The 24,736-nt window shown below is 40.8% G+C and overlaps 1 protein-coding gene across 1 annotated transcript; it reads left to right on the top strand.

The window, feature by feature from the left end:
• Positions 1 to 5,083: 5,083 nt before the first annotated feature.
• Positions 5,084 to 24,237, top strand: LOC140301712 (AN1-type zinc finger protein 3 homolog). The gene is made up of 6 exons (XM_072380309.1): positions 5,084 to 5,459; positions 13,461 to 13,501; positions 16,272 to 16,457; positions 17,716 to 17,781; positions 19,269 to 19,472; positions 22,137 to 24,237. Exons 1-6 carry the CDS (start codon positions 5,377 to 5,379, stop codon positions 22,289 to 22,291), a joined length of 735 nt encoding a protein of 244 aa, XP_072236410.1. The 5' UTR covers positions 5,084 to 5,376; the 3' UTR covers positions 22,292 to 24,237.
• The last annotated feature ends 499 nt before the right edge of the window (positions 24,238 to 24,736 follow it).

The raw sequence follows: 24,736 nt of genomic DNA, 5'->3' as shown, positions 1-24,736 counted from the left end.
AAATAAGATGGTTAGATATCCTGAGGAGAGACTTGTATTCCGACTTCGGATAGCCTGCTTATTAAAATCAATAACGCTGTTTTCACAGTTGACTAAACCATGTAATCCTGTTTTCTGACCAAATCTTGACATATTGCTGGTCCTCCAGTCAATAACAGCCAGCCTGCCTATCTGCAGTTGGCATTAAAAGATAACAAACTCTTGAGTTGTTGGACAAATGTGTATGGATAGATTTCCTATACAGTTTATCTATAGCATGTTGCTGAGAGCCTTCCTCTCATATTACCTGCCATGAATCAACTCTCTTCCTCAACACACAGGCTAATGCAAGTATAGTTTGGTAATAAGTATATACTATACGGGCTGTGATCTTTACCGTACTTATAAATAAAAATCCCATGCTGGTTACATAAAGGCCATGAGATGGGAGCTATTGATTAAACTAGACGGAGCTACCCTAAACATAGATTATATGTATACAGCAACATCATTCACCCTCATTCACATTTAAAAGGAGCAGGACTATGTGATGTTTAAAAAATGATTTGACCTGCTGCTTCCTTTTAGTGAATATGAGTTTGGAAACTTCTTTTGTTGCTGAAACTCTTGTAGCTGAAAGAAGGAGCATTTGCATCATTACAGTTTTCAGTGCATTTTTTTTTGGGGGGGGCTGCAGTACTGTCCCTCAGTATGAGAAGCAAAGCCTGCAAAGTATCTCTAACTGTATCCTTTACCGTGTAAGTGTGGGGTCAAGAGACTGCAATATGTTCTGTCATATGAAACACTGTTTCTATGTGTGATTTCATTACTCTGAGTATGTTCAGCAAGCTGAATTTTTCATGTTTGATCCAGGGTCTAATTAATTCCTTAAGTTCTTGTGTTTATTGGAGGGGAGGGGAGATGTGGTATACGATGTATGAGGAGAGGGGATCTGTCTTTGAAGTGGTGTTCTCCAAGTCTCTAGAGGACAACGAAGCCTCAGGCTGGACCGAGGATGGAAGCAACAACCACTCTTCCACTGTGGGGCCAAAACTGGAGCGTGCAGTGGCCATGTTTGCTACTCTGAACAGCCACTGTTATCTGTGTATTTGAAACGATATATCACATCACAAATAGTGTATGAAATTGCCAAAATGTCAACATAAAAGCTTGTTTTGATTGAGACTGAGAGGCAAATAACAACCAAGACTTTGCCAGCATTGTTTCACCCAGCACTAAAATAAAGGCTCGGAGCAAGACTGAAAAATGTAGTCTGCAATTCTCTGCAGTATACCCCTCCCTGTGTCTAACTAGCTAATGAACTATCAGCCATCTATCTTTATTCCATCCCAGGGCCTACTTGTCCTTCCCTGCAGACAAAAGCTACTTCTTGGCAGGTCTCGCTGAGGGGAATCCAAACCTCCTGGCTCAAAAGTAAAGTGCTGCATTCTTTTGAAAGTCATTTTGAGGTGAAACACAGATTTCAGTGATGCTCAGTTTCTTGGCATAAACAGCACCATCAATATTTGTGACCATTAAACCAGCTAATTTCCATTGCTAGACAGGTTGTCACCATCAGTGATGTCATTGGAAAACGGCTGCTTTCCAAATGCAGACTGGTTTGTTTGTCGGTTATGAATCGATCAACCTATGAGTTAATCATCCTGTAAGCAGACTGAACGTCTTGTTTCTCTTATGACTTTACTCGTTAAGATTTACAAAGCTTGCCTTCACACTGTAAAACCAACAAAACTGCAAAATTGCTGTTTAGCAACCGCAGTATGTTGAAGGAGATAATATGTTTGGCAGCCATCCATAAAGATACGGTCCTGGTATGTCTCCACAGGTCCTGGTATGTCTCCGTCTGTGCACTTTGTGGTTGTGTTTTGGCGTCAGACAAACAAGCATCTGGAAATACCTCTGACCGAGGAAGATTACAAACCAAGACTAATTCATCTTCTTAAAATTATGGTAAATTGTAATAAATACCAGAGATTTAATTGCACAGAGCCTGGATGACTGTGAATGGTGAAGAAAAAAGTAAAGTTACAAGTCACTGCCTTTTAAAAATCATACCGGCTGGTTTCATGCTAACATTCTAACAGAATCAAATAGAATAACTACCAGTATACCAACCAACTGATAAATGAAATAATACATACGTAATCTTTTATATTTTTTTTTGGGGGGGGGGGCTCATTTGAAAATGAAATATGGTGCTGTGTGTGGATATGTGATACGTGGAGATGGAAGATGTAATTTTACAGTAGTAAATCAGCTCTTGTTTGGACAAAGGCGAAAGTCAGTGCACCTTCAGCTGAGGCTGCATGAACAACAGACATCACTACTTTGTTAAGACAGAAAACAAAAGCGGCTGGTTCACAGCTTTCTCTCTTACTGCAACTGACTGCTGCTCTGATCGTGGCTGCAGCTTTGGGACAACATTGCTGCTTGTGTTATGGTCATGATTTCACCCATAGCTCATTTTCAGTGGCTGTAACACTGGCTTCATACAGTCGCTGTGTTTGAGGGGGTTTGCTTTTATTGTATTCCTGTGTGTCAGCATCTAAACTGTACAGGTTCAAATGGTCATATATATATAAGTTATGAAAATTTTCATTAAAAAAATTCTCGGCACATCTTCTGTTGAGGACAGTTCAGGACTGCGGGCAGACCGGTCTAGTATTCCCACCTGTTAAGTTAAGTATGGAGTTGTTGTAATCTTAGATGGAGATGCAAGTTTAACAGATTTATTGGACAATTAATTAGAGACTATTAGAGAAGACAAGAGTCTTCTCTAATAGTCTCTAATTAATTCTTCAAACATCTTCAAACATCCAGGTGAGTAGATGAGCAGACAGGTAGATGCTAGTGTTTCCTTAGCGAGAGACAGATGATTAAAATGTTTCACAAAGCCTTACAGAGCACAAGACAAAGTGATTGGCCTGCTGAGTACTTGAGAGGTTAAACTGGTGAAGAGCAGAGAGTTAACGAGGCCGGTTACTGCTGAACTGCTGGGAACACGATGATCCACAGGTGAGTTTAATGATACACAAAAACAAACAGGGGAGACAGGAGATAAAAGGAAATGGAGAAAACAAAGAAAGAATGGGAGATACTGCTGGATCCTAACAGTGCCCTCTTCTTCTGCACCCAGTAACCTGTGCAGAGTGCAGCTATTTCTTGTTGAAAGATGATTAGTTGTCCTAGGAAAAGATGCGGTCTTGAAGGCAGCATATGTTGCTCTTAACTCTCAATGTATTCCTCTGCTGTAAGCATGAATACTGCTACAACTTCATAACATCACAGAGGCTTTGGACTCATTGCTAACACCAGTCTGGATACAACAAGAGTCTGTTTCTTCCAAAAACTCTTGAACATTGATTGGTCTGACCACAATACATGTTTCCACTGTGTTATGTGACAAATGTCACTTATTAAGTTTTAAGTGACATTTGTGATTTTAACCCAGTATTGTCTCACTTGATGAAGGTTTCCCAAAGTAATCCTTTGCCCTTGTGGTGACATTAGCAGTAGATAAAGGACAGTTCTTGATGCAGTGCTGTTTGACAGATGACAGGCCTTAAAATTGCACCGCAGAGGAGGGAGACATATGTATTTGTTTTCCATTTCTTCTTTGAGTAACACTGTTTTTAAACACTCCCACTCATCTGTTGAAAAACTGGAGATCTTCTGCTCATTTTTGCAACTCAAAAACTCACCTTTTTAATGGAATTATGATTAAAATCCCCTGTTGACATCACTTGTTTTTATCATTTCTGCCCCTTGTTACGAGCCCTAAATTGCCACTGAATGTGTCGGAGCTCTAAAATGCAAAAAGGTGGACGTACATATATGCTGAGTTAATTCGACAAGACAAAAAAAGAAAACTTAAACTGAATTTTCCATCATTTTCAAAGCTTAACAGCTTTGGAAAACATAATTACTTTATCTGATGAGTCAAGATGTCTCTTCTAAAGATAGGAATAGCAGACAGAAATTAAATCTGCATATGAAAGAACTTTGGTAATCATTTTAGATTAATCTTATTTATATTATCTAGTCATATAAATGGCCTGAAGGACCAACATCGATTGTGTGTACAAGATAGGAATGAGAAGACCATTTTCTGAAGAAGCTCATATCCTTCAGTGTGCAGGAAAATACAAGAAATCTTATACCAGTCTGAGTTTACAAGAGCCACCTACTGGGCAGTGGCCTGCTCGAAGACCAGAACCAGTACCAGAGATGCCAGCAGGCTCAATACATCCATCCATCCATCCATCCATCCATTTTCTATACCCGCTTAATTCGTTGGTCGTGTCGCGGGGGACCCTATCCCAGCAGTCATCGTGTGAGAGGCGGGGTACATACACCCTGGACAGGTTGCCAGTCCATCACAGGACAAACAACCACACACACGCTCACACTCACGCCTAAGGACCATTTTAGGAATAACATACAACAGAAAGGTCCTGGGAGTTGAATCTGAAACCCAGGCTCAAAACAGTTATTCATAAAGAAGGAAAAAAGAAATCGGACAGAAACCAAAGTTTGAGTCATTAAGAAGGCCATTGAACAAACTGCTCTCCTTCATGGACACCCATTCCTGCCCCCTGCATGACCTATCACACAGATACAATTTATTCATTTTGTAGTGACAGGAAAAATAACAAACATACTAATATTCCTGAGATGAACCTTGTGTAGTTCAGATCACTTTTTTTTTAATAGGTGGAAGATTTTTTTTTTCAAAAGCACGAAACACAATGAAGTGTTTATGAATCTCATAACAGCAAATTATTGTGGAAAGTGAATGAAATACAGACGGAATTCAGTCTCCCCAATTCTACAGTGAAAATGTGTGCTTTCAGTGCTCAGGACTTTCTAAATGCAGGAAGGTAGTTTTTCTATGGATCATACCATGACATTTCAAGTTCTCCTTAACAACAAAACTTTTAAATGAACCATTTCAGGAGCCTCAAATTGCATAAGAGATTGTTCAGTATTTACAATTTTGTTATATGTGTTTATAGTTTAATTTCAGTACAAACACATCAACTGAAGTTTTGTTCCTCCAGCCCCTTCTACACCTCCCCTGTCAGCCAGTGGTTTGCTCGTCACTCCAGCTGATCGGCCTAGTGTCCCCTGGTGGCTCTGTCCGTCGTTGGCGGTTGACGGCTCCAACATCGACGTAAACTGTTTCAATTTTTACGGAGTCAGGGGCCGCTCGTGTCGGCAAATCGTCCACGTCAGGTCTTCAACTCTGAGGAATATTCGGGTCAGGGTATAGACCGAATGCTTGTCAAAGCTCAGTGGGTCTAAACGCAAATACGAGGCCCTCACTGCATCCACGGATTCACCTGCTACACGGAGAGCTTGTGACGGCAGACCAACATGGGTGACACCGGGAGTGAGGGCAGCAAGGCTCCGAGCAACGTCAACGTTTTACCCCCTCGCTGCCCCTGTGGATTCTGGGGGTAAGCCGATAAAACGGTCAAACTTATAGCTCTCAGACGCTTTCTTTTTTTTTTTTTTTTAGCCAACAGTTAGCATAGTTGGTAGCCACTAGCATTAGCAGCTCTAACAGGGATGAGCTGCTTTTCTTGTCTTCCCCCCCCTCCCCATTGTTTTGTAGCTTTAGCCTGTAGCTAATGCCATCTGGCCTCGGTAACCTTATCCTGGGAAAGAAGGCATCAAGGTAAAGGTGTGGGATAAGCCCTCCACGTTGAGTGACAGGTGCGGTAACGCTCATAAACTGAGCATTAAACGACCAGTTGAACAACTTGAATGGCAGTTAAACCCCGTTCAGTGTGTGGGTAGAAACAGTTGGCCGATTAACTCTTCAGAGACATGCATGACTTAATTACATAGCCTGGCCCGTGTACGGTGACTTTTTGGGACATGTCTGCTCCTTTTTGAAAATTGTGTAAAATACAAATCTATATTTCAGTAAGTAGAAAGTCGTAATGACGCCGGAAGTTGAGATATGCAGGATCATTTGTTTACTATTTGCATTTTGTCGGCTAACTTGGCAAAGTTTGTCACCGTGACCACTGTGGACATATTTTGCGACACCGTGCACTGCTGCTGTTTAGAAATATAATTAGATTTACTTCCCTAATACGCCAAAGGGCCTAATTCGCTGCACCTTTCAGGAAATAGTTTGTATATCGGCCCCAGCTCCCCCACAGCCTGTGTTCTCGGTAAGCTTGGGTGGGATGTGCCACAGAAACATTGGCAGTGTGAGCCATCGTGTGTCACCACAGATATTAGTTTCCTTGTGCATAAGCAAAATTTAGATGGATTAAGACATTGATGATCCACCTGGTCAGAGTTAACCAGGGGGTAAATTTTTCTTCTGGACTGAGCTCACATAAGATCGGTGTAACACCGCCTGATGGAGAGTTACAAATGTTCAACTCTTGAGGAAGTTTTTCATGGTCTGACGTGTGTTTAGTCTGTCTCAGTTATGGCACAGATACTGATTATTTCATTGTCTTTCTTTAACATATTCATTTGACCACTTTATGACAAGAAACTTCCTGTCAAAATTTGCACCGGACTTGCATTTTCTTTCTTCATTGTGCTTACTTTTGGCTTTCAGTGTAGAGCATGGATTTTAAGTTTTTTAAGATTAATCTGACACATCACTGCAATTTGTTCCACAGAAACTTCTGTGAAGTCCTTTGTAATGTAAATCATAATGGAAAGGGGCAGGTACTTTGACAAATTGCCTCACAAGTGATTTTGATGAATCATCTATCAATTAAAGTCAAGAGCGCGCTTTAACCAAACGGGTAAACAAAGCAGAATTGTGTGAAATCAGTTCGAGTGTCGAAGCCACCTCTGTGGATTGCTGTTGCACCCAAAGCCTCCCTGTAGCTACCTTAAAAAAAGCTGATTAATGCTCATTTATTTATTTATTTTTTTGTTTTCTGCCAGCGACAGATAGGTTTGGGCCTTGCGAACTGGAGTTGATTGTGACCTCCCGAGTCCCACGAGAATCCAGCTACTTTGCATCTGCATGTAGATGTAGCTTTTAATCTATCATTTACACAGTTAAATTATGGTGTGCAGCAGGCTCAAGATTTAGATTAGAATTAGAAAGTAGAAATCGCTGGCTGACGTTGACGCATTCATCATACGATGCCAGTCATAACTTTTGTTTGATGGTCCAGTATGTCCTGTTCCTGACCAGAGCGCACACTGCCCATCAACTGATTTAAAAAGAGGGCTGGAACAAAATTTTCGTCGACTCTCCTTTCTTGGCACACGTTCATTCTATGACTCTCTTTTTCTTATGATTATGAGAAGAATGGATGCATTGTAGCAGCAAACACAAGACATTAGCCAGTACTCCTGTAGGTAAAACCGGTCCAATAATGGAACTGGTCCTGACTGTAGCATAAAAACTAGTTGTGTATTCAAGTTTAGGGTCTTATCTGATGAGGATGGGTCTTTTAGAGAACACAAACCGATGAGCTGAACCTGCTTTTTCTCTCCAAATAGGCTAGCGTGACCTCTGAGAGTTATGGTCCCTCATTTTGAGGCATTGCTGGAGGAGTATGTGTGCCATTTGATCCCCGATGTGACAGAAGGACATTTTTTTTTAGTGGGAATGGACTCAGAGAAAAATGAGAATAGGTGGTTATCACCTTGGAACTGTTTTAAAAATTTTTTTTATTAATGCTGCAGTCTTGAAACCAAAGTTTCTTCATCAAGGTTGTTGTGTAGAATCAGGGCACGCGCTGTTCACGTGTCTTTCCTACATTTTGACTCCCACATTCCTCTTTCTTTGCCAAACTTGTTTGGAGAGACTCTTTCAGGGGCGCCGTGTACCCTTTATACTGGTTTCCTGTGCTTTAAAAGCTATAACTACATGGGATGTGAGAAGATGGAAGCGAAACATTAAAGATACATCTATGACAGAAAAACCTGAGAATTTATATGTACAAGTTTAAACGGATTGTTTCCTAAAATGAATAAAATATACACAGGTATTGTGAAAGACATGTGTGGAGACCCTTAGAATTTAGTGGTACTGAACTTTACAAAAGTCTTTGAGGATGATAAGATCTTTTAAATTCCTGCTAATGATCATGATTGAATGCAGCTGGCAGCAACTCTGTTTGCCCAGACTTATTGGATTGACGTTTGCACACAGCACACTGGGAAATTTCAAGGAGCTCAGTGCAGATTTGAGATAATGGACTAGATTTCCACATGACAGGAATGTCTTTTAGAGCCATTCAAAAAGACTAAACAAAAAGATCTCAACATTTTTGTGCAAGTACAGGTTTGTGGGACTGCAACCCCTGTAAACTGTAACCATCAGCTGAGAGGAATTCGGTTCAGATGATCAAAAATAACCTTAGAAACCACACTGAATTAGAAATTGCATGAGCAACAGTGTAAATGTCCACAAGCAAACAACTTTTAATCATGATGGTGGTGGTGGTAGCATCATGCTATGGGATTGTTTGATGCCTTCGTAAGAGAGGAGGGCTACTACATTACTCTTTAGCTTAGCCTCAAGACAGTAACTCAAAACACAGATAAAAAAATGGTCATGGAATGGATATGGATAATGCTTTTGGAATGGTGGCTGATATGGAAAATATGTAGACTTCATACAATAACTTGTGCCCATGCCAAGTCATCAACTAACATTTATTATTATTGTTTTGGTTGCCAGTGCCGTTTAGAAGCTCTGTAAGTATCCAGCCGGACTGGATCTACTGTGATCTCACATGGTCTACTTTTTGGACGATGTGGACCTTTAAGGGCGGTAAATCTCCGCAGGAAGTGAGGAGCGAATGCTGCGGACAACTGAGTTCTTGTGACCCCCTTTGAGAGCATCTCTAGGACATTTCTGGAGTGAAGTGCATGTGGAAAAACGTCTAGTGATCTTCAAGAAGTAGGGCGAGGAACTAATGTCTTCTTTTGTAATGAAAGTAATAGAGATGTGTCTCTTAGCCTGCTGAGGACTTTAAGATTTGAAGTTTGGAGTTAGAAATCGGCTAATTTGGCAAAACTGCTCTCGTCCAAAGACGTTTTAACGCTCTGTTTGTGGTAACACATTCAGTGAATGACGTACTTTTTAAAGCTGTACATCGGATAGACCTTCAATACCTGTCGATTTTCTTTTAAACACACCCAACCTGACTCTTTAGACAGATATTTTTCCTTTTAAACTTGAAGCAACTATTCGTTTAAAAAAACAAAAACACGGGGCCCTTTGGAGAATTATGAAGAGCTTTCTGTAAAAACATTTTTGCTGTTAGGAACCGATGCTTTTGTTAGGACTTTTGGTGTGTTTGTGTTGTGTCTTTTGTGAAAATGCAAGTTTTGGATTGAGACTGTTTGCAGATACTCAATTGTAAAGTGACTCAGTTCGGTGTTGGGAGCAAAACCATCGTATTTGATCATAATTTGTGTTTACAGTACCTTATGCAGAAGCTCTTTTCTTTCTCACACGGAACAGTTGTGCAAGAATTTCAATTGAGAGAGAGAAGATTATATTTAAACTGGCAAAGCCGGTCGGTTTGTTTCTGGCAAATCCAGCTTCAGTGAAAACCTGAATTAGATTCAACAAGTCATCATGTTAAGTTATGACCTGTATAATCTAGCTGGTAATTCCCTTGTATATTGTACATTTACAGTACAGTTTATAGTTTTGTGGTATGTATGCAGAAGAAACTGATTTCTACAGGGGAAAAAAACACAACTTCTTACTCTAATCATTTCATATTAGCATGAAATGTATATGATATTTGAACAAGCTGCCGAAGCTGTTGAGAAGTGTTGGTTTTGTAAATATCTTCATTTTGTGAGAGAATTATACCTTTTGACCTACATTAAGTTTACTCCCTGTATGACATCGTGTTATAAGCAGTAAGTCAGCCACACAAACCCAGGTGACCGGATGTCTTTATAAACTTGATTTACTCGTGTAGGGGCATTTTGCTGTTTTAAACAGCGGCGTATTTACTCAATTTGAAAACAAGATATTCCTTGTTTTCTCACAAAGATATGATACAGATCCCCCCCCCCAAACTCAGAATATCCCCACTTCCGTGTAAATTTGCTCGGCGTCACCTCAAAACGTGTGTTTCTGCTCTCAGATTGGTCGGTGCTCATTCAATTGTTCTGCTTTCCAGTTTGAGCCCTTCTCTTTATACTCAAGCTTCCTCTGTGCACTTGCAAAACTTCTGCTCTTGGAATCTCACTTTTCGTGCTGGGACCTGACTGCTAGACAACGCTATTAACACCCCCCGCCCCATCCTGTAGAATACCAATTTATTTCTGGTTAACTGGCTTCAGCAGTTCACCTGTTGACATGGATCACACAAACCAGTAAAGTAAGCATCTCTGTTTTTGCAACGGTGCTATTTGGAAGAGAATCTATAGGTTACTTCTGTGTCAGCCGGTTGATGGATGTATTTTTGCTTAGTAATCGTCAAGACGGATCTAATCAGGACTGCTTCTATGGGAATTCCACGCCCTGAGTACTGGTTAATTTCTTGTCTGCTAATTCCTATAATAAAAGGAAAAAATGGTTGAACAATTCCCATGATTTAGAATAGTATTTAACTTGTGTTTTTTGCACTGTGTTTTCATGTCCGTCAGCTTTGCTGTTAGTTTTCAGTGCATAAACACTATGGAATAGAAAAGAACGGCATCATTCATTTGACTTAGACTTGAATTAGACTGCACTCAAATGGACTTGAGTTGAACTTTATCGGTAAAGTGCCCTGAGATTATGTTTGTTGTGAATTGATGCAAAATGGGTAAAACTGAGCTCTAATTGGGGCGTAATCTGCAGAACTCTTTTTAAATGTCCGGAGGGGATGCTGCGAGGTGTAACGAGTGCATCCATGAGGAGGCAGCGACTTTGGAGTCATATCTGGCAATCTGCCGGCTGTGGTCATTTTAACAGGATCCTCTCTGAAAAACAACCTGTGAGGGAACGGAGAGACAATCTGCTCGAAGTTTTGTGAACGCACAGAAGAAGCCTCATTATAAGAGGCAGTCTTGAACTGGAGAGCAGAGTTTTGAGGTGAAGCAGAGCATATCTGGATGCAACCGGCGTCATAGGTGTGAGGCCAGAGTTTTGAAGGAGATCAGTGTATCCGAGTGTGAAAAACGATGAATCCCACCTTTTGAATATATATATATATATATACATATAAAAAATTGATTAAAGATGATGAGATACCCCGTATATTTGTTTCTTTTATTTATTGCGCAGGTTTTGCTGGCGGCTTCTTCTAGAACCAAGTTCCTGCAACATTTATCACCCATCCAGTCTATCACTCCTTTGTGTCACTCAAACTTAATTTGATAGTCCATCTTCCCGTCTGTTTAAATGAGATTCTCAGTCACAGGAGTTTGCAAGCAGTGAAATGCTGCAGGTTAATAAATGTTGGCTTAGGTTTAGCTGAGTGTCTCTTATTATTCCTCATTCTTTTGTTCCCCCTTTAATTAGTCTGTGGTTTGATTAGCTCTAATTTGTAAGGTTGATAACAGGATATGCCTCGTTTTCCCCTACTTCCTGTCTCTATCATAACTTCTGGTTTCCTCCTTTCTCTTTTGTACTCAAGACTGCACACCGGCTGACTGGCAGACAGCCCTAGGGTTGACTGCAGCTGACCCTACATTTAGAAACGAGGACAGAGGTGTGCAACGGAGTGCCCAAAATAAATAGAATGTGACTGATAGCAGTGACCGTCACGCTCGATGCCCAGAGACAGAGAGGATGGGGTCTGGAGAGGAAACGAGAGGAGCCTTCACAGAGGAAAGCCAGAGCCATCTATTATGAAAGAGCTGTGCCACTGAAATCGACAGACTTCAGTGATTAACTCCATAAAAATACCAGTTTTACCTCAAAACTCTATTTCCATGCTCGGGATGCGAGAAGTACAGTACGAACGACTCAACAAAACTAGCAAAGCTTATGTAGTTGCTAAACGGGGCGAGTTAAGGAGCTTTTCATTTGACATTTGTTGCTAAAGCAATAATAGGACTTGTTAAGCGGTTGTCATGCCAGCTGTGTTCCTTCCAGGCCTGATGTTTTCCTAACTGCACTCGGACCGGGACAGTGCCTGTTCTGCATATGTTGACTCAGATTTAATGTTACTAAGGGCGCTCTAGAAATAATCAGTAGGTTCTGAAGTGACATCAGCTCAGGCAAGTCTCAACCACAATGATGGATTCAACAAAAAAAAGTTGTAGAGGAAGAGTAAAGTAGGGCTTTATAAAGCCCAAAGAAAAGCAGGTTGCAGGTTGCAGGTTGAGTCTCATGTCTGGACTACTCTGTGTGTTGTGATCGTGTTTAATGTGTGACATGTAAGGCAGGGGAAAGCATGTGATCTGTTGTGGGGGCAGTCAGCATGGTTACAGTGGACATTAAAGGCCAGTAATTCAGCTTGAATGAGAGAAAACAGCCCAGCAGAAGGCTCTACGGTACAGTAAAAGTCAGATTTCCATCTGCCGCAACATTAAAACCACACGCATAGCATTGTCCAGGTCCCAGCATATGGTCACAGCATAGACTTCTTCATAGGTTTCTGGTGTGTTTTATACTTGGAGATTTGGGTCCGGTGGATTCTTAGCTGGGAAGTCTTTGGATTGGACTTGTTCAGGAGCGTCTTGTAGATGCTCGGGAGTTTTAAGTCTGGGCTCCTCGTTGTGTTCCGCTAGCTGTTCGGGGGAAGATTCTGTGTCCTGCTATGGGAGTTGCAAATCAAGCTGACAGCTAAGTGGAAGGTTGCACTGTAAAGACGCCAACGATTTTAGCTGCAACCGACAATCACTGAGCAGCAAACAACAAAAGACCTTTTTAGCTCAGTTTAAAGCCACATTAAGTTGTTTTTGACAGCAAGGTGCCAAAAAAACTGTTTTATTTTGGACTACAAACTGACACAAAAACTTAAATTATGTCAGAAGATTGGCTTATTATGGATCCGTTTTGGATTATATGTTAGAAGAGTAAATTTTATTTATAAAGGTCTCAGGCATTTGCATATGACACGCAACTGCAACAGGTCGTGTATTTAGAATGTCTTTCTGTTTGGTTTCCTCCTGGTAAATCGATATTTGAAAACAATAACTTGATCTCTGGTTCGTAACAAATGTGTAAAAGTTAAAAAAATATAAATAAATAAAAAATTGTAGCAGAAAGATGAGAAAAATGTCATAGACGAGAAAATGAAAAAAAAAACGAGTTACAACTAATTTATTTAGTTCTTTAGTCTGCGATATGAGTGACAACTAAAGCCTAACTCTCACTCATCATCTCTAATTTCTTTCTCTTTCAGGATCGCCCCACACTTTATAGACTTTAGAGTAGTTTATAGAAACATGTTACTGATTCCCACCAGCGAATGGCTCTTGCATATTCTTGCACCCTGTTTTTTTTCACATTCAAACTCTTATACAAGCTACTTGAATAACAGACTTCTCTCTGCTCTCCCCAGGTCGAGCAAAACTATGAATCTCTGCTCAAAGTGTTTTGCAGGTAAGTCGCTCTAATGTCGTATACAGTTCATATACCGATCCTAAATGAATATCAAAGTTTCTTTCTTTTTTTGTTGTACAAGCCAGGGGAAAATCTTCTGTTAAGATGTTTCTTTTCGTTTTTGATATGCATTGTATGGAGCAGAGTTGACAGAAAGTACGGAATAGTTCTGAAGGATTTTTCCACCAGACGCTCGTTGTGGCATCGTAATAATTTCAGAGCGAGCAGTGAAATCTGAGTCCAAGGTAAATCAACTTTTATGGGTGAAAAGCATCAGAGGTCGCAATATTAGAAAATAAAGTTACTCACCAAAAGTACAAACTAAGTAGCTTTGATCACGTTTATGAATGCATTTGAGTTATTGCATACAGACGAGAGGGAGAGCATGTTTGTAAGGATTTAATTCCTATAATAATCAGAATGTAATGATTCTTTCCAGTTGGCTTCTTAGTCGGCTCTGGAAAAGTTCCAGAAACACAACTGCACGCTGTAATTTAAAGTCTCCATAAACAGCTGCCGCAGTGATATTTGTTGCAACACATTCACAGATTTTCTTTTAAACCCAAACCCTTCTTTAAAAAGCCCAGTCTGTTCCGACCGGTCACCTCCGGAGCTCGGATCAGGCAGCACCCACCATTCCGAGTCTGCTCTGATGAAATGTTCATTTGAAACTAAAGTGTTTCCTTGGATCTAAGATCATGTACACCCCCAGGCGCAGCAGAAGTCATTGAGACTGAAGTAGTCTTCAAGGAAATGACAAAGTCCCTATTATCAGTAAGAATACCAACAAGATGACTATTTCCGTCTGTCCTGCGTGTTGTATAATGAGAGGCAGCTCATATGCATTTAAAAAAATTGTTTTTTTCATTTCATGGGAGCTTCGGGCAGTTTAGTCCTGAAAATAAGCACTTTAAATTGCTCAATATTTACTTTAAAATAGGGCTGCTCCATCAGAAACTTTATTTCCACCAACAATCACAACTTAGCCTAATAATTGACTTTTCTTTTGCACTTGGATGTATATATAATAATGGATATATTTTGGGTTTTCCGCACAAAGACTGGCTCCATGCAACACTTTAGACTCTCCACAGTATGCACACAGACACCAACGCACACAAATGTTCCATCAGCTCTTCCCCCTCTTACGCATAAAATCGATACGCGATCATGCGGGGAGGATAGCTTGTTTGATCACACCGTTGCCAATTAGATTTGCTGACCTTGAGGCATTTTTCAGATCCTTTTTAGCATTGTTTTATTCTTTTCAAGGAAGTACTTACCAAAAGATGTTGCAACAACAATAAATCCCTTTCTGTGTGGGAGAGTACATTTGTGCCCGGCCCGCCTGAAGAACAAAGGAGGAGATATTGTATCAGTGCATTACATCACGATCATACCTGCGTGCTGCAGTTAATTCAATGAACAAGGAGCCAGACGACAGCTTGACAAGGACATGAACCTGAGGGAGAGGGAGGAAAATGAATCCTCTAATCTAATCTCAATAGTAAAAAATGTCAAAAGTATTTGCAGTAATGTAATGGCAAGGTATCAGCACCCCCCCTCCCATCCCAAAATTAACCAAGCGGTGAAATGAATTTGTCCCACGAAGACTTGTATTTTCTGCTAACGCTTAATGAACTATCTGGAGCAAGCCTACTTTGAAGGCAGCCTCTCCTCGTTTCGACTTCCACGTTTAATTTTCACTGCACAATTTGTTTAATAGAACAAGCTGATGCTTCGTTGGTCTCATTTCTCTTTTCAGTTCAGCGATAACTCAAGCAAAGCGATGTTTTTCAAACGCAGCCCATTAAAGAACAAGCTTACAAGCCAGCACACCTTTGCATGATCATAAGCAGGGGAATGAAGCTCATAAAAACGGCATTTTCTCTCTGTCCTTAAATATAAACTGTATCCGGCTGGAATGTGTCTTCTTTCCATCTGTTGCCCGACGATAACGAGGCAGTTAATGTTTCCAGTGCCTTTATCCATCAGTGAGGTTAGAGATTTCTCACTGTTAAATGACATTTGAAGGCTTAAAGTGTGTGGGACTCTTAGACGAAGGTCGCGGTGCTCTTTTGGAGAATCACAAGTTGCTTTGTTGGGGCGAGCTTAAGCTAAAAGCTTCACAGAAGTTTCTGTGAAATCTCTGCTTTTCTGGTAGCCCCGTTGCGAATAGCTTTTAGCTTCAACTCACTTGTCGGGAGAGCTTCTGAATTTCCAAACAGAGAGCACTCTGCACACTCCTGTTTACTGCAGACAAGACGCCGACCTCTGATAAGTACCTTGCACAAACTCACTTGATAAGAACATCTCTTTAATAACATTTTTCTCACGCTCGCAGCCTCCACCATTTACATACGAGTCTCATTTTATTCCTCTTTTGGTTCAATTTCTTTGAAAATGGCTCAGGTTTGTCAATTCAGGACTAATGGGACTTTGTTGCTTCAGATTGGGGATTTTTTTCAATAGTGCAAGTGTCTGTGTGCATATTGGTCCCAGTATGATGGCTTTGATGTTGGGCATCACAGAGCTAATTCTCTCCAGACTATTTTTGTTCCCTGAAACACAGGCAAAGTGACAAAGTCCAGTGCCAGACATATGAGGAGAAAGAAATACCCATTTACATAAGATTTTTCGCCGAAAGGCATATCGCCATGCCGCACATACATGACCACCTGGCCTTGTTAACTGTCGGTCCATAGCCCAAAGAGGATGGAATATGTACACAGATGCAAAAAGAACTTCACCGTGTCCCTTTTTTTCTTAGACGTTAAGAAGAAACAGCCAAACGACGATTGCGCCCCAAAGGCCTCTTCAAGCACCAGCAGCAGTCAAACGGACATCTTCTGTAATGAAACGAACAGCAGCATTAGTCAGTCGCTGACCGTGTCCAACACCTCAGAAGACCCTTTGCCAGGAGAAACTGGAGAGGCATCTATTCCAGCTCAGGATGGTAAGGCAGCAGTTAATCAATGAGCTCTTTCTTTGATCCGGTGGTGAGTGCACTTGAAAAGTTCTACAAAACTTATACGGTATGGTGTGCTCGGTTGGTAATGATTGCCTTGTACGTTAAAGTTAGTAAAGCTGAAAAATCAGAAGGGGAGTTTTAATGCAGACACTTTAATGGTCTAGTCCAGGAGGTTTGGAGCTTTTAGTGGGCAGCATCTCTCTGTAGAAGACTGCTGGCTGAAAGAGCAGCAGCTGCCTTGCTCCTGCAGCAGCTATATCTGTCCTCATGGCACACATGGAGGGAATGATAGGAAAGGATATCTCCTCGGAAGGATGGGCTGGAAGAGGACACCTACAATTGTGAGGGCATCCGTCATCGCTGAACAGTGACAAGGTTATTTGTGGAGGCCGCTTCGGCGCGGGACAAAAAATAGCGGCTACGAAATTGATGTGCAGAGCTGTTGAGAAATTCCCACACTAACCTTGTCCACTGTAAGAAGTGCAGGTATTTTAATATAAACTGAATGATGGCACTTGATGCTGTTTATTTTGAGATAAAATGCCCCTTCTAACACTATTACACAGGTCATTGCTTGGCCAACAAGTTAAAGCTTAAACTTCTGAGTGAAGACTGATGCTTGAATATGTTAATAGCACATGTGTTACGGTCACTTTTAAGGACTTGGAATAAGTTTATTGAAAAAGTAAAACGTGTTCCCTTGGCTTATGTGGATTTGTAGCGTTAACCACTTTTAACCTGCCTTTAAAACAATACCAAGAACGCTTGGTACATCTTTGAAAAAACTCTAATCTTTCCAGTCATCTCTTGGCTGGCTTCTATCTGCAGACTGCAATCATTCAGATATTATCATAGTTTTAGGTGTGGAAAAAGAAATGAGCTCACAGCATAATACAGGATTCCACTCAGGCTTGTCACGGTTTTTTCATCCTGCTGCTGCTGCATGGAAAATGGTAACATAGTATCCGGGCAACCATGAGCAGGGTCTCCAGCAGCCTTTGTCTTCAGTCGCTCATGATTTTAAACTCAGGGTAACCTCACAAGTGCCCCCATCTACACAGCTAAATGGCTTCAGTAATTTGCCTCTTTAAACAATTTGCAATAGTCCCTTTTAATTGTAAATTCTTTATAGCTGAATTACTGCTTCACTTGTCGTTATGATGGAGTCTAAAGAGAACGAAACTCACTTCATGTCATCTCTGCTCTCTTTCCCTTGCTTTTCGTCACTTCATCTCTTCTCCAGGAGTATCCAGCAAATGCACAGTCTTGGGTTCACTCTCCACTCCTACAAAACGTTCATTTGAGTCAGGTATGCCTCAGTTCTACCACTAGTTAACATGACTATGTTTTGCAGTGCATGCTTGTTATTACGACCTATGCAGCTTTGACTGAAGGGCCCAACATGGTTGGATTAATTCTGGTTCAAGAAGAAATGGTAATTCGACAGATACTGGGAACGGAACATTGAACATTTCTGCAAGAGGTTCAAAATTCTGAACGTGCACACGACTTCAGACAGCTGCAGAATAGGGAGGCAAGATGATTCAACTGTATGTGAACATGCTGGTCCCTTGTGCAATGGAGTTGGATCACGCTCTGATACGTATGCAAACTCAGTATTATTAAACTTACCTGGATTTATGTCTCATTTTTTAGCCTCTTTAAAGAGGAAGTCTATATTTTTGTTTAAAATCTGGATTCACTTAAGCTTTACCAAGTCTATTACTTGGTACAACTTATTGGCCATTACATGATTAAAGATGTATTCTTTTTGTAGGACAAACACCTCGTGTTCAAGTGTAAGTTGCTGACTGAACAAGACGCGGGCAAAAAAAGAGGACATTTTTTCTACAACATGAAATGTACAGATTCACATGCTCACATACATCGGGGGGTTTGGGGGGGGGGATCGATGAGGCAGGCTAGTGGAGGGCACATCTGACTTCTCAGTTTGGCCTAGTTCTCAGAGATTTATTGAGCGCTGATCTGCATTTTGGCCGGGCCGGGGAGAAGTCTGGAGGATTGATGAGAAAAGCTGAGTTGAAATTTCAGCCGACGAACACAGGCTGGCTACAGGCTCCTACTGTTCCTGATGCAGGGCCTCATGGAATGGAATGCAGATGACATATTATTATTATTATTATGATTTTTTTCTTACAAATTCAACACAAACTTTTTGGCCTGTGCGCCATCATCTGCTTTCCCCCTGTTGCAGACTGGACTAATATCTCATTAATAAGTTATATACGCTGGAGCTCAGATGTTTTCTCTCAAAATTGTACTCAGATCCCCAGATCCAGACACGCAGGAGATTGCTGGTCGAATTATTATGTTTATATGGGAAGAACGTAAGGTGGCGATAGGTTTTTGGCTTCAAGTATACTGCAAGTATAGCTGAATAATTTAAAACCATTTAATTAACCTTTGCATGCTTTTATATCTGTAACAGAAAACTTATTAATTTCAAGTTGCTGTTACGCAGCTGTTCTCTTTTTTCTTTTCTTTAAATTACCTTTAGTTGATTAGTCGAGTAAAGTCGGATTAGATGGGATCTGTAACTGCATTATGTCGACTGGTTCAGCTCAAACAGAAGCAGAATACAAATACGGAATACCCATAGTTAAGCCATTAAAAAGCTCATAGCTTTTTGTGAAAGCTTGTTTAATGAGGCTTCAGACTTGCACTGCATTAACAGTGTTCCCAGGTTTAGTGAAACATGTTAAATCGTGACCAAGAACTGATGGAGATCTGGTTATTAAGCTCAGGTTGTGGTTGCATGTGCATGTGTGCCTCCAGCCTCGGAGTTGGAAAGGGATGCTTCACCTGAGAAACGAGCAAGAGTGGGCGAAGTCCCCGACAACGAGGATTCATCATCATCTTCGGCCACGTCACCATCGCCATCTTCTCGCAACGCCCCTAAACAGCCGAGCCGCAAACGTTGCCACCGCTGCCAAACCAAACTGGAGCTGGTACAGCAAGAGTTGGGTTCCTGTCGCTGTGGTATGACACCTCTCTGTTCATTAAAGCACACGCTATGGAGAGAAATGCTCACATGCAAACCAAATATACTAAGTATACACAATCACATATAGACTAATAAATCACTTCTGCTGTGATAATGGCTTTATGGCAACACAAGTACGTTTCTGTGGACATGAGCTTAAGTTTCATTAGTGAATTGTGCATCTTACGCAGAGAAATGCTTCCATAACCTAGACATTTGTTTGTGTGTTGACAGAAATGTCTATGACCAGAGTGCTTTCGTTAGCCTAGGGGGACCATTCCAGAAAGCCTGAATGTTTCTCATTGCATATAAAACATGGGCCAATTACCACAAACACTAATGGAATTTGAACCAATACTTGGCTTACTAATCAACTTGTTTGCATACAAATTAAAGTACTTAAAAAGTCACAGCTCTTCACTACTTAAAGACCAATCTGCTTAAACCAACGCAATATTGCCTAAATTGGAAATTGACTTGACTTCTTTTTTTTTTCCACCAGACACCGCTTAACGGGGCCATCCATCCTTAGTCTTATGCGCACGATGAAATAAAAAATGCTTTTCACAAACCAAAGAGGGGGGAATGGCAGCAATTATAGTGATTTCTGACTATTGCTGTAATTGTAGATTATTTTGGTAATGGTCCTGCAGAATGTTCCATGTTGTGTAAGCCAAGAAGCTTTGATAATTAGTTGAGAGCTTGAATGCTTTTCAGATTGTAAATGGGGAAGAAAAGGCAGCTCCAACAGAGAACCTGATCCAGTCTTCTCACACTCAAGAAACATCTGCTGTTAACACACTGCCTTTAATATTAAAGTTTGTAGGTATTAGTTTGATTACAGCCACTAATGAAGTCATTTCCATCAATATCGATTATAACTTATCACCTTTTTTAAAAAAAAATTTTAAGCCTCAGTCAGTGAATGGTGACCATGTTCAGCTACATGACCTAATTTTATATTTTTGTTGCCTGACAAAATGTGAAAAGAAGCTGTGGTTTCAGCACATTATAACGACATTGGCTTCAGTCTATTTGCCCTTGCTAGTGTGGTGCCTCTTCTCCAGCAGCAGAGATGGTTTAAAACTAGCATGAATAATTAGCCTGTTACTTTAAAGAAATGTCCTCAGTGTAAAAGCTGGTGACTTAGCAGTCCTGCCAATGTTAGACTGAGATGAAAGTCTTCATCCACTGCACTTTTACACAGTGATGGGTTGGATGCACATACGGCAGTTAGGTTGCCTTTTGGTTTGGAGGTGTATGGTAGGGCATTTGTGGCATTCTTTGTCTTTTGTGGTCATGAGCAGAGGTTGTAGGGCATGAACAAAGCTGGAACAAGACACATTTTCTATGAACAGGAGCATACATCTATCATATATATATCATATGAAAGTATAGTCTCTTTCAATTCTAAGAGTTAACAGTGCAGAATAAAAAAAATGAATAAAAAAATGGAGTCCTTACCAGGTCATAGAATTAAGTAAATGCATCCTCGGCTGAACAAAAACATGTGGCATATAACCTTGTCTAGTTATTCATTTAACAAAAACAAAGCCAAAATGCTGAAGCACCGTGTTATTACAATATACAGCAGCACCAAAGCACATGCTTTCATTACAAACACCTCAGACCACCTGTAAAACATGGTGATGATTTGGCCTTGTTTTGCAGTTGCAGGACAAGGGCACCTTGCACTCATCGAGTCAACCATTAACTTCTCTGTAAAGTGTCGAAGAGTCAAATGCAAGGCCATTTGTCTGGTCGTTGAAGCCTGATCCAAACCGAGTCGTGTAACGGTACAATTACACAAAGCACAGCAGCAAATCTGCAACCGAAGGGCTGAAAAAGAGTCGATGTGGTGCAATGTTGCGGAGTCCAAAACGCATCGTGATTAAAACATTGTGACAGGACCTTAAGAGAGCTGTAAATAAATAAAATGACTGCAAGCCTCAATGAAGGGGGGGCAGGCAGCAGAATTCCTCGTGCAACAATGTGAGACATTGATAATGTCATAAAAAGTAATGACTTCACATTGCGGCTGCTGAAGGTGGTTTTGCAAGCTATTGGATTGTGGGGTTTTACTTAGCTTTTAAAAATTCTGCCTCTTGGCTAAGTTTTTGTTAAATGCATTATGGCGCTATGTATAATGGAATGTGTAGGGATATGAGGTTGTATAATGTGTTTTGTTTTTGTTTTTTCTCCAAGACAACTGGCCAAGCTCGCTAATGTTTTGAAATGACTCCATTTACCATAAAGTAGAAAAAAAATATCAGCAGTTTGCTTAACTATTATGTTGCACAACTGTCTCCCATACGCTCCATTCGTGTGTGTGCAGTAATTGTAGAAGTTTTAATTGCACAGCAACAAGATGTCAAACACAGCTTTTAATCACGACTTATTGATTGCCAGCAGTGTTATTATGTGCATTAATGAATTCATTTAAGATGACAAGAGCTAATGAGCGCCTCTGAGCTTATCGAGTCTTGTGCAGTGTCGAGTCATATGACGAAAGTGTTTCAGTGGAGCCAGAAAAGACTGTTTTACAGAGCCATGACTTCAAGTAGGGCAAATGCTCTGCTTTTGTGTTTTTGTATTTTTAAGTATGAACTCAGTAAATGTTTCCTTCTGTATCTCTTTACACCCACACACCCACCTTCCAGGGTATGTTTTCTGCATGCTCCACCGTCTTCCAGAGCAACACGAGTGTCCCTTTGACCACCTGGGCCGCGGGCGACAGGAGGCCATCCTCAAGATGGTCAAGCTCGACCGCAAGGTGGGCCGCTCATGCCAACGCATCGGGGAGGAGTGCTCATGAGCAGGCGTTTCCCCCAGAGAAACCTCTGCATTCAGGCGCCGTCTCAGCACTAAATGGGATAAGATTTTCCTCTTCTTTCACTTAGTTTTTCAGGGTTTTTACAGGTTTTTTGGATACAGACCATCCCCTCCTTTTTAAATTAAGCTTTTTTTCCTGCCTTTTTTTTTTTTTTCCTTTTTTAAATTCCATCTTGTTCATTTGTTTCCTGCTTCTGTTGGCTTGATCGTAACCCTGCTGCTAGGATGCCTTTTGGAAAAAGCAAATCCAATAAAGACCGAACAATCGAGGGCAAAGGAAATATAATTTCTTCACTTTCTTACGAGCTCTCGACTACATTAGTATGAATGGCATAAGAGTGAATTCAGAGATGGAAAGAGGAAATGCAATGCTTTATACAAATGTTTGTCTTGGAAGTGGGACTACACCCTTTACCTCAGAAAAAAATAAAAGGAGAAGACAGATTGAGGTGGAGGAGGAGAATGGGGAGAAATAAATGGTCATCCTTCTTGTACACTTTGGCTTTGGCGCTGTTTATAGACTGTGCTCTTTACCTCAAAATCAGACCAGAGCTGCTTTGTACTCTGCGCCAAGTATGGACATTCTGAGGCAAGAGATAGTTGGCCTCGATTGAAGTCCTGTCTTACTTCCTGGCCATCCACCACTTTTAATCCTAAACCCTTAGAAACACAAACACCTGTTCAATCACCCACCTCAGGATACTGAAGCTCAACCTGCCCTCATCCTCCCACCGACTTGCATTCTTTTGCTGTTCTATTAGAAATGTACCGCGACGTTTTAAGACTGTTGTGAAAATCCCTCGGACACCGTGACAGTAAAAGTGTCTGGTTACTCAGAATCCATATTGAGGACTTGCGGCGTGTGCCGGACTCGGACACGTCATTGGTGGACTGTGAACTGGTTGTCCTCGGGCTGACCCCGCCGTCAGTGTCGAGAAGTGACCGATGAAGATTTAATTTGTTGAGGATTTTCTCTGTCTTCCTTTTTCTGTCCATCTTTATCCCCTTACCCTTTGCAAACTCTCTGCATTTCCTCTTCAGTCTTTATCAAGAAGTTTGTGGCTTGTGTACATTGGATGTAAACAAATGTTTTGAAAGACAACCTTACAGGACACGAGGGACAAAGTGTGCTAACGACTGGACCAGCAATGTCTGCGTTTTCACACGTTACTAATCTTTTGCAAATACAGCTGAATCTCTTGTGTAATTTGAATATGCCCAGCTGTTGTTCATAACCCGGTAAAATCAGACATTGTTGCACAGATGTTGAGTGTTTTCTAAAGATGGGTCCTGTTTTGGATTGTGATGGCTGTTCAGATTTCAAGTCTAATGTTTTTAGGGTTTCACTGCTGTAAATTTTCGGTGCCAGCTTTGAAGCAAGATGTCTTTGGCTTTAAGTCCTTTTACCAATACTTTAATATCCCTTATTACATGTTTTGAATTTCAGCTAACATGATGAGATCATGTGCATCTTTCTCATTCCTTATACTTCAGTTTTCTCATCTCTCCCCGTATTTCATTGCTCTGCTTCAACTTAATTCAGCTTAAGTCTGCTTGCGTCATTCCCTCTTCCTTGTTTTGCTGTAGATGAGGGAACGAGGCTGTGGGTGAGCAGAGTGCTTAAAGTTCAGATTAGCAAATATTTACCCTTCAGGTGTTTTTCCTGGTGGACTGTGGAGAGAATGAACAGAACATATGTATTGGATGACTCTTGTGTATCTTAAAGAAAACCTTGTTTAACCTCTTACATTTTAGAGTTACTTACACTTCAGTGTTGACCTTTTTGGTTGTAATGTGGTTATAAAAATGGGGGGAAAATGAATGTGGAAGATTGTTGTTTTCGTTTGCTTTACTTTCTTGCTTCCTCTTTCCAACTTTTTTTTTTTTTTCTTTTACCGAGAAAGAATAAACGCAATTAGACAAAACTAATGGAGATCTCTGGTGTACTTGCGTGAAAATAGATTATTTTGTTTAGTTTGCCTGTTTTGTCGTGATTTTCCATTTATTTGAAGCAGATTTTTGCAGTCTTACTACTACTAAGGGTTCATTTGGGACTAACTTTCTAAATTCTTTGCATCATATGCTTCTACTGTATGCATGTGTGAGGTAAGTGTTGGATAAGCTTCCTTCCAACACGTTGGCTCCCTTGCATATCCTAACGTCCTGCCAGTTTTCATTGTGATGTAAGCTCTCTGTTTACTGCTCATAGAGCTATGGAGTTACTCTCATTTACTTGGCAGATCTGTTTGTGTGTGTGCTTATATGTGAACATCCATGCTTTCTAATTGAGACTAAAGAGGCTTCTGGTGACGGCAGTAATTCTCGTAGGTCGGCTGCACTAATTACTGCGGAAAGGGAAGATGTGTAGCGGTGATCAAAAGGCATCTTAAGTGTTGGAGTTGGTCACTCGCCAGTGTAATCTCTTTTC

The sequence above is a fragment of the Leuresthes tenuis genome, unplaced genomic scaffold, assembly GCF_036924035.1.
Source record: "Leuresthes tenuis unplaced genomic scaffold, fLeuTen1.0.hap1 SCAF_2, whole genome shotgun sequence".
Classification (NCBI taxonomy): Eukaryota; Metazoa; Chordata; class Actinopteri; order Atheriniformes; family Atherinopsidae; genus Leuresthes; species Leuresthes tenuis.
Note: the sequence above shows the minus strand (reverse complement) of the source record. Positions and strands in the feature narration are given on the sequence as shown.

What these genes read in the sequence shown, in the direction of transcription:
- LOC140301712 (XM_072380309.1), top strand. Translation starts at nt 5,377, where the DNA reads ATGGGTGACACCGGGAGTGAGGGCAGCAAGGCTCCGAGCAACGTCAAC. An exon ending in CTGCTCAAAGTGTTTTGCAG is followed by an intron (nt 13,502 to 16,271) that starts GTAAGTCGCTCT and finishes TTTTTTTCTTAG; the next exon opens with ACGTTAAGAAGAAACAGCCA. An exon ending in AAAACGTTCATTTGAGTCAG is followed by an intron (nt 17,782 to 19,268) that starts GTATGCCTCAGT and finishes GTGTGCCTCCAG; the next exon opens with CCTCGGAGTTGGAAAGGGAT.